Consider the following 10,992-nt stretch of genomic DNA (forward strand, 5'->3'; position numbering starts at 1 on the left):
TTTGAAAATCTCTCATCTTTGACACACAGAAAGAAACTCTCTACAGGTTGCGAATTGTTTGTACGACAACGAGTCAATTACATGTTTCCTAAATAGGTAATCGGATGCGGTGTACACTATGAAGAGATTTCTCGTGATTGGTTGAAACACGAATGTCAAAAGATTATGCAATTTTGTACTAATCCGAGATTCTTAGATCTTTAAATTACAAATAGGTAATAAATAAAATTTATATTATAAATGGCTGATAAATCTATAATCGTTCTGTAAACCATTTCTCCCTAAAAACTACTTAATTACAGGCTGCTGGCAATACTTTGAGCAAATAAATAAATACTAAATATAAAATAGAATAATAATAATAATAATAAATAAATAAATATCAGAAAATCGATGTGGTGACAACGAATAATAAATAAGGCAATTCATTGAATTGAAATCTTGAAATAAATAAAAGTCATAGGGATTTAGGGTTTTCCCTTTTTTTTTCAAACCCCTGCATCATTAGTTAGTTCCCTGATTTATGTAACGACATTTCGATTTAGGGTCCTTTGTTAATACATGGGAATCTAACCAATCACTAGCAATAAATCTTTGTCCACAAGCACTACATGTACCGTGGATAGGTAATTTATCTGTCAAAGTATTAGCAGTTTTCCCCTTTGGATCATCAAATATGAAATGCAGATGTAATAAATGCTTTTTGTAATCATATGGACGATTGAAATTCTGAGTTCTGTGATTACACATTGCTTTCGGATAAACACATTGAAAACGACCCACATCATCATGGATTCTCATATGTCTGGCAATGTCTCTACTGATATACTTGTCACATACAGTACAAACGGCCCCTTTTGAAACTCTCTTCTTGGACAGCTTGGTCGTTGGAGCGATATTGTTGACAGTGGCTGGGGGTGTCGCAGCTATATTAGGATTAGTACTTGTTGAACGAGTCAGTTCTGAACCAAGTGAAATTGCACTATGAGCACTTTGGTTAGATATACTTCTTTGTAAAACAGGTAATGCCAATCTTGAATCAGAATGATTTGGTGTCTGTCCCATACATTGTGCTTGTACTGAAACCTGTTCTTGATCATCTTCATCACCACCACTGGTACTGTTATTGTAATATTGTGGAGTAGAAATTTCATTGTTAAATGATCTATTCTGACTATCTATGGTTTCATTATCAGGAGACAAAAATTCATTGCTAAGTGAATTATCAAAATTCAATGGGGCAAATAAGCTTTGGCTTTCTGGTAGATTCAAGTCAGTGAAATTGGTATCCAATGTATCTTGTTGGAACTCGTTTGTACTGGCTCCAAGAATATCATTAGTGTTTGTGTTTTCATTTGTAGATGAAATCTTTTCTGCATCTTGTAAATACTCTTCAAAAGTTTGATTAAAATAATTGACAGCATTTTCATTAATTGCTGGTGAGAAAAACCCTCCTGCAGTTGCACCAAGAGTATTTATTCCAGGAGTCAAATTGTTATTGTGATTGTTGGCGTTGGCGTTGTTGATGTTGGTGTTTTGGTTGGTCAATTCAAAATAACCTGAAGTTCCATTTCGGGGAGGATCAACTGAAGGGGTAAGATTGAATGATGGAATTGAAAAATTGTTATCGTTAAGTTCCAAATCTTGTTCAGAAATTCTTAAATCTTGACCTTGTTCGGTACCAAGTGCTGGAGCAAAAGAAAGATTCAGCTTGGAATATCCACTTGGTGTTCTATTCCAATAATCAGTTCCTGAATCTGATTGTGATGAGGTGATTGTTGGACCAGAAACTTTTCGAAGTCCATCCAATTTCAAATGAAACCCAGGTTTCTTTTTAGGTCTTGGTCCTTTCTTGATTTTTGGTCTTGTATCATGAGACATGGATTCACCTCGTTGATGGAAATATCCAGTTGGGGGACTGATGTATCGCAGGTTTGATGCATTCTGTTGCTGTAGTTGTTGTTGTTGTTGCTGCTGCTGTTGTTGTCGAAGATTCTTCACCGATAAACTATAAACTGGAGCTGTGTTTTGTCTTTGTGGTGGAGGTCTTGCTGGTGGTACCATTACGTTGTTGTTTCCCATATAAGACTGAGGCTGTTGTGCCTGTGTTTGCAGTACCGGAGCTCGTTGCATGTGTTGTTGCTGTAGTAGTGGTTGATGCACGTGTTGATTATATTGTATATCCTGGTGTTGTTGTTGTGGTTGTTGTATATTTGGTTGTTCTTGTGTTGACATTTGAGGAGGCGGTACTTGATAATTTTGTCCGCCTTGAGATTGATTATTAAAATATATTGTTTGTTCCGGCTTGAGAACAAATTGTTGTAGTTGTTGATCAAATGTATTTGTAGTAGTATCTATTCGAGATGAAGGTACTGACATTGCTGCTCTTGATGAAAAGTATCCAAATTCATCATCTTCATCTTCATCTTCAAAGAATCCACGAGATTTATATTCCTGGATATTTGGAGTTAATAGACTACCTGGTTGATTAAGTTGAAAATTCTGTGGCTGTGTTTGTTGTGGTTGTGGTTGTTCATGCGTATTGTTGTTAAAGATAGGAACTGTTGTTTCTGAAGTTGAATAAGACTTATTCGGGGATGTATTTGTATTGTCATTATCTTTTATTGCCACCAGATTATTGTAATAATTGAATAAAGACTGAGACATTTTTGCATGATAATCGGCAGACATGCTCTCTCTATTAGTTTATGATGAATATAAGATGAAATGAAATAAAATAATTAATAATTAAGAAAGAATTATAAAATAAACAAGTAGCATAAAAAGTCTAATTGAAGTATTTGACTATTGTCAATATATATATATATCTATATGTGTTGGTGTGAGTATATGTGAATGAGTTTTATTGATTATCGATGAAGGAGAGAAATCTAATATTTATAAATGGGTGAGCGTAAAATTGAGCATGAAACTAAAAAACCAAAAAGAACTCAAAAAAAAAAAAAAAAAACAATCTCTCTGTTTCTGTGTGTGCAAGAGCGTGTGTAATTACCAAAAGTACAAAGTTGACTAAATTTTTGGGTTTGTTCTACTTTTGTAGTCTTTGCCCGGATTTAATATTGTACTTAAAGTTATGGCCAATGTGTGTCGTGTATAAATGAACCATACTCTTTGGTTTATATACAGTACTTTGACTCTCGTTAATCTTGAATTATGTAATTCTGCTTCCCGCCAGGGATGTTAATAAATCAATAAATAAATTGAATAATTGATTAATATCAAGAGTTTTCATACCCTACCCTGATTATATTATCATTTACACAAAGATATTTCACTTTTAGGTGTTTTTTTATTGTAGTTTTCAATAATGTGGTTCTTACTTTCGAGGTTGGTCGTATAGATTATGCTGACTGATGATTGCTCGTTGTTGCCTGTATGTTTCGGTTTTTTCGGGGAGCTGGCAATATTTTATCACCGAAGTTTGCTACTTTGTTTCTAGAATGCAGTAGCAAAAGAGCCAAATATTCTTTCACCCATTCAGCCTATTTTTATTTTCGATTTATCTGCAATATTCAATTGGCTTGCAAAACCAATAAACTCGAACTTTTTTTTTTCATTTTTATTATTATTATTATTATTTTAGTTAGTGGTGATTGTTATTTTGTGATGATCTGTGGGTTTAATTTACAGTGTAGTTTGGTTTAAAATTTTGTTCACCAGTATTTCGGAATTTAACCAACATACCCGGATAGTTCCGTAGTACAAAACAAAAACCCGTTTGTACAATATGACGATGTTGCCATCCAAACTTTAATTAAAGAAGAATTGGATGTAAAAATAATACAAAAGAGAGATATCCCATCATCAACAACAACAAACAAAAAATAAATAAAAAAAGATAATCAGGATCAACAGAAGACTGGTCTATCAACACAAGATATACGTATCCTATACACTCTATTGATGTTCATTTGAAGAGCAGCGAAGCAACCTTATCAAATGAATTTAGGTCACGGGTTCCGTATATTAAATGCAATATCTAAGACAAGGGCGGCCCTTGAATTTTAAGATTTTTATTTTTTTTTTTTATTTTTTGGTCACGTTTTGAACTATAAGGTAATGTTTTATATTTTTCATGTATAACTGAACAATAATGGTCATTGTGTTTGTTTCAACTAAAATGCTGCAAAATTTAAAAATGAAATATAAAAAAAAAAAAAAACTCAGTGAATTTATTCCCAATTGATGGTCCTGGCAATCGTTTTGCATTTGAGTTTTTGTGATATCAATATCATGCAATGCATGCTTAGTAAGCGGTAAATAGTCTTCTAGATGGGACCGTTGTATCTTAGGCAGCGTGTAAAGTTAGAGAAATATGGAATCTCAGAAGGTGCAAAGAAGAATGTCCACTGGGATTCCACATTTTTTTGATATAAGCGGTTGGTATTTTTTATTTCCATGATACACTTTTAAACAGAATTTCAGGTTAGTTACAAAATCAAGATGTATGGAATAATAGAACATATGTTAACAGAAGGGGATGAAAGGAAGAAGTATTGTATTTCATTATGATTTAGATCCTGGTGTATGATACTACCCATTAGTGAAACTGGGGTTGATGTCTATACTTCGCCACAAATTTCCGATGTAAGTATATCACCAATGAATCTACTAGTGGTGATTTCATTTGGTCTTTCTTTTTTGTTTGTTTATTTACTTAGAATATATTGATTGAGATCCTGTTGTCATGGTTCATTAGTCCTGTCAGTACCCGTTGTAGAAACGACTAATTTATTATTTATCGGTAAGAGAACATTTTTCTTTTAATCCATTGTACGTTTACGGAATGGATAAACGGAAAACATTGTTTATTGTAATTGGGCCAACAATTTGTGAAAAGCAAACCAACTTAAGTATACAAGTAAACTGAGAAATGAATAGAAAAAAAAATATTTATATACACAATTTTACCCAAAAAAAAAAAATAAGTTTTTACTAGACAGAATAATAAATCGCTATTGTAAGCTAAACTAATTAATTGGATGATTGATTAATTATACAGCTAGGAAAGTTCTAGAAGCATACCCGACTTGGAATTCTCCTGTGTTTAACCATACATTAATTAACCAAAGTCACAAAGCAAATAAATGAAAATGAAATCCCACCAAAAGTGAACGTTTGGATTGGAAATCAACAAAAACAAAAAATTTACAGTTGTTAAAGTTGTTCGTTGAAGTTTTCTTGTCTCTTAACCCATTGTAATATTCAGGCACAAGTCTACATGATACACATGATCAGCGGATTTATGAATCAACTTTAACAGGAAGAGAAAGAAAAAGTACGATACTTAAAATTAAACCGAGTAATGCAACGAAGCCATGGTTAATATTAATACTAAAAAAAAAAAACTATCAAAGATGAAACCCTTTCGTGTTTTTTTGTCATTTACTTTTCCACGAAATACACAGTAATTTCCTGCTCAATTTTAAAATACTGAAAAAAAGGGAACATTTAAATTTTTCTGTTGTTGATTTATTGACAATAGATCATACATACCCTGGGACACGACTTTCTCTAGAATTTTGTGACTTTGTCTCATCTTCATTCAAGGGAAACATTTGAAGATTATGTTTGACCAATTCAATATCCCGTTAGTAAATCTCTATTCAATATTCATGGTTTCAAAATTGAAGCAATGTTTGGAGAAGGAATTTTTCGTGCAAGGCACCAGGGGTGAACGGGAAATAAAAAAACAAAGAAGAAAGAATGAATAAATGAATGAGTGAATGAAGATATGTAAAAGTTAGGAAAATGAGGAGGGTCATTAGCATATTCATACCACCATCAATGTATTGAAAAAAAAAAATTAGTAAAGATAGGCGTATCTGTTGATTTATATATTTTCTAGTTGTGGTTCATTGACAATGATTATCCTTATAAATTGTCGAGTCAAACACTTTAATTAAGAAAATCCAAAAAAATTAAGATTGCTGATGATGATGAATTACTACAAGAATGTTTTAGTACTCTGTTATTATTCTTTATTCAACATGAATTCAAATATGTAATTAAATCAGACAAATTATTGAAGATCACGTTTCTTAATTTCATGTTTCATTGTCATGAACGTATCTCTCCTTTTTTTCTTTATTATACATTAATATAACCTAGCGATGCATGATTTGTTAACATTTGATCTTATTCAAAGAAACGAGTCTAGACTAAATATAAAATCATATATAGATAAAGGGGGTTTTCCTCATATTAACAACCATAAAAAATAATAATAATAATAATTGTTTTACATCAAGGGTAGCATTCGCATCAAGGTTATGAGACCTGACCATTTTTCTATTTTTGTAATTCTTTTTTTTCTTTTTCTTTTTCTTGACTTACACTTTAAATTAATAGTCGTACAGAATGCATTGGGAGTATCATAGTTGATTTTTAATATCATGTGCAACACGCCAAGTTGCCTCATTAATACTGTGCAAAATGTAGTCAATCTAACTATGGTTTGCATATTTTGTTTCCATTTATTATCGTCATTTCCTTTATTTTCTTTTCATATGTTCACGGAGTGAGCGTTTATACACCAATGTCGAAGAAGTAAATAAAAATGAAAATGTAAAGCAGGTTAAGAAGATCGGGAAACATTTTCCATCTATTCAGGTACGGAATTTTGATTTTTTTTTTTTGTTGTTAATTAATACAAGAATCGTCTATTACTTTGATGGGAGACAGAATTTTTGATAGATGTCAATCTTTTTTTTTTTTTTTGACTGCGAAATTAAAAAACTACACTCTAAAAATTCTTTATGATTATTATTGTTGCTATTAATACACAATTTGTTATAAAGAAGAAGAATTATACAAACATTCTATGGTTATTACAATACAATAACAAAAAGAACAGACAAGGATAAAGGTAAAAATTGTTAATGCTAAAAAGAATATCTAGGACTTCTAATCAGAAATTTCATCTCAAATATGAAATGGAATATGTACAATCATAACCAACAAAAAAGGTAAATACAATTTTTTTTTAACGTGACGAATCACCTCAAATTAGTCTGATTAACATATTCATAGTTAAAACCAAGATGAACCCAAAAAAATAATTATTTTTAAAAGATATAAGCCCAAAAATTAGATTAAACGATTATTAATGAAATTGAAAAACAAAAAAAGAACAACGCAATGGAATGGAATAACCTCATATACTAAGATAAAAACACCTTTATTGTTCGTCGTCAAAAAAAGAAATAGTTTTAATATGTACAATAACACCTTGAAATATAGCCATCTGAATAAATCAAAAACTAAAAACAAAAACAATGGTTCGCAAACCAGACAACTTTTTGGTGAAGATTTATTCAATGAAAGGACATTTCTTTGTAGGATCATCTGTTAATATATGATCATCTAACCAATCTTTACCTAAAAATCTTAATCCACAAGGACATGTTCCCCAATGGTTTAATTTATCACTTAAATTATGTAATCTCTTGATTGATGGATCATCGAATTTGAAATGACGATTCAATAAATGTTTCTTGAAATCATAAGGACGATTGAATTTGCCCAGTTTATGACGACATTGGTTTTTTGGAAACTTACAATTGAATCTCAGCTCTGCTTGATGGGTTCTCATATGACGTGACATATCTCTAGTAATCTTCTTACCACAAATTATACAGACTTTATTATCAACAAATCGATGTTCAACCAATGGAACAACAATATTAGCATTAGAATTAACAAGTGTTGTCATATCTGGGTATTGATTAACATCAATATGAGTTGGAACTGAAAATGGGATAGGTGGAGCACCACCAGTATTAGTTGTAGAAGCAGTAGTAGAAGTAATTGTCAGTGTTGAGGTATTGGCCGATGATGGCAATGATGATGTGACAGATGAAGAAGATCCCATGATTGGTATTGGTTGTGGAGGAGGAGGATAAAATCCATGTTGTGGTTGAGTATGTAAAGCAGATGGAGAACCGATTATATTCAAAGATGAACCTTGAGGGTCAGGATCAGGTGTAGATTGATGTTGTTGCTGTTGAACATGTGAAGCACCTGGTGGGAGAGGTGGTTGCATTGCTTGATAGAAAGGTCTAGCTGCCGGGAATGAATGAGAATGTCTTAATTCTAAACCAGCACTACTTCTTGATAATTCATCATGAATATTTGTAGTAGAAAAACCTTGAAATTGTTGAAGCGAAGGTGGTGGAGCAGAAGAAGTTGACTGTACTTGAGGGGTGGATGTAGACATATTTAATGTAGGAGGAACCACTTGAGGCGGGGTTCCCATAACTTGCTGTTGGTGTTGAGGAGGTAGAGGAGGCTGTTGTTGTTGTTGTTGGAAACTAGGAGGTGTTCTTGTATGAGGTTGTTGAGATTGTTGTTGCATTAAGTATTGATTGGATAAAGTATCCATTGTAGAATATTCGTATTCCGTTTGCATTTGAGGGTTTGTATTAGTGGTATGTTGCTGGTTTGTTATACTTTCCAGTTGATTAATATTGGAACTCGTCGGTAGATGTGATTGAGGCTCTTGTTTTGGAAGTTGTTGCTGTTGTTGTTGTTGTTGCTGTTGTTGAGATTGAACATTTGAGGAAAGTTGATATAGTTGAGGAGGACTGTGAGTACTGTGAGTATCCTTATTTTCCATGATATTTCTTCTTATACTAGATTTCTTTTCTATTCTGTGTAGGATTATTGTGCTCTCCTTCTTATACTACTTCTTCAATTATAGTGACGATGATGATGATGCTGATGACGATGAAGCTTGGGTTATTGAGGACAATGTAAGGGTAAGTCTTGAACTATTTGATTCCATTTACTTACTGATTTGCTTCTTGGGGCAAAGATCCAAATATGTTAAATGCAAATTTGACAACTTCTAGCTATGGACCAGGTGCTGGTTATAAAAAAAAAAGAATAATAATAAATTAAGTCAAAAAAATCTATAGTTAAACTTTTTAAACTTTCGGTTATAAAGTATATTAAAAGTTGCCAGTAACTCTATAAGATTGTGGAATTGAGTGGGAATTGAGGATGATACTAAACTAATTAAATGGTTGACAGAATTGTTATGAATGATAATTAAAGAATCTCCCAATTTCAAGTCAATTATAAACAAATAATGTAATTGAAACAGGACGTAAAAATTCACGGAAGCAAATTGTCAAAAAAAAAAAAATGAAGGGGAAAAAAAAAATAAAAATAAAAAATTTGTACAACTTATGAACCTGCAACCAAAACAAACAAATTAAATAATAGTAATAATAAAGGAGTGGCGGAAAGTTAGCTGTAATTTGGTTGAAGGTTTGGATTGTGGTAGTTGAATAGAATAGATCAATAACTATTAGTAGTAGTGGGCTATTTATCTAATACAATGCTGGTAGATGGGTACAAAAGTAAAATAAAAATTAAATTTCAATATAAAACACACTAGTGGATCGGTTTACTTTTCTATATTTTTCTTATTTGATTACTCTTAATAATTCTCAAGTATATCCATTTATTGAAGTAACGGAAAATTGGATATAAGTTGGATTAATAATGAATTGATGAAAGGGTAAAATACCAATCAGGAGATGATGGTGAAGAAGACGGGTGGATGGATGAGTAATGATAATAAAAAACTAAAATGTATAATGAAGATAATATAATACCCAATATGAAAAAAAATACTCAAACAGTTACAATAGAAAAATCAAAAGAATAAGAAGAAACAAAAAAAAATTTTTTAATCAATTATTAAGAATCTACAAGGCAGATCAAGATGGTTATATATATATGGAGATATAGCCCAGTATTGCAAATGGAAGAATAAAAATTTATTATTACAATGTTTCAAAACCTAATATATGTATGATGTAGAATAATTCTTCTGTATGATTTAGATTTTCGTACTACATAAATTACAAATAGGAAAATGAAAAAGAACAGAATCTATTTTAGGTGAAGGTTCTTTTTCTAGTTCTTTTTGTTGTAAATATTCCTATTGTTATGGAGTGGGATTGGTAGAGCTGCATTCATGCATTTGCTTGCATATCTATTTTGCAGCTTGTGCGTTAGCAGAAACTGGAATAGTGATGCAAGAAGAGAAAAAAAAAAGGTGTATGGCTTCGTAAGAAAACCCTGAGAAACTGTAATTTTCTCTTGCGGTATCAGGGGAGACTTAAAAATACGGGGGGGTAGAGGCTAAATATCAAAGGAAGTGAATTCTCAACGAGTCTTTCTTTCTGAGCATGTGGAAAGAAAGCAAATAAAAATCAGGTTAAATTTGGGTGTGATTCTTTTGTTATGAATGAAAATGTACAATGAATTAAACGAAGGGGGAAGAGATGCAGATACATAAAAGAGACGGAGAGACAGAGAAAAGGTACAGGTTATAACACAACATACAAGGTGGAACTTCATTTCCAACTCAACAATGCATAATAACTTATAATATTTAAATACCTAATAAAACACAAAAAATCTTTGTCAACTAAAATTAAATGAAATGAAATTAAACAAAAAAAAAAATTGAACAAGGCACTTTCGCTTTAGTTTTCCCTATTTATGTTTACAATATTGGGGCAAAAAAAATGGGTAGCAATTTATTCAACCAAGTACTGGAAGATAATATATCCTGGATAAGAAATAGGAAATTTCAGGTGGTTAGAGACTAGTTGAAAACAATAGAATGACTATAAAAACTACTTTGCTAATTTTCTTTTTCTTTTTTTTCTCTCTCTCTCTCAAATGATTATGGAAACATGGTTTGTCTTTGAGTATTTGGTATTCTTGTGAGTTGGGGCAATGGCGTACGTCCTTTTAATTTGAACATTTCGCATTACCTCAACTGTGTTAGTGTCGTGCTACATCGCCTTGCCAGAGTTTAAACTTTCAATACATGCACCTACACACACACAAGCACACACAAAACAAATGGAAACCATTAAGTACATTTTAGACAAATTGACATACTCGACTAAAAAGTTGGTCATCGTTATAAATTTTTTGACAGTTTCT

General features: G+C 31.8%; 2 protein-coding genes across 2 annotated transcripts; both read right to left on the reverse strand. All coding sequences in view use genetic code 12, as the record gives it.

Moving 5' to 3' along the window:
• Window positions 1-504: 504 nt before the first annotated feature.
• Window positions 505-2,691, reverse strand: CTRG_02942 (uncharacterized protein; the record flags this gene model as incomplete). The annotated part of the gene is made up of 1 exon (XM_002548599.1): window positions 505-2,691. The coding sequence occupies one exon, from the start codon at window positions 2,689-2,691 to the stop codon at window positions 505-507; it is 2,187 nt and encodes a 728-aa protein (XP_002548645.1).
• A 4,642-nt stretch (window positions 2,692-7,333) lies between these two features.
• Window positions 7,334-8,638, reverse strand: CTRG_02943 (uncharacterized protein; the record flags this gene model as incomplete). The annotated part of the gene is made up of 1 exon (XM_002548600.1): window positions 7,334-8,638. The coding sequence occupies one exon, from the start codon at window positions 8,636-8,638 to the stop codon at window positions 7,334-7,336; it is 1,305 nt and encodes a 434-aa protein (XP_002548646.1).
• Between the last annotated feature and the right edge of the window lie 2,354 nt (window positions 8,639-10,992).

The sequence above is a fragment of the Candida tropicalis genome (assembly GCF_000006335.3).
Source record: "Candida tropicalis MYA-3404 genomic scaffold supercont3.3, whole genome shotgun sequence".
Taxonomy (NCBI): Eukaryota; Fungi; Ascomycota; class Pichiomycetes; order Serinales; family Debaryomycetaceae; genus Candida; species Candida tropicalis.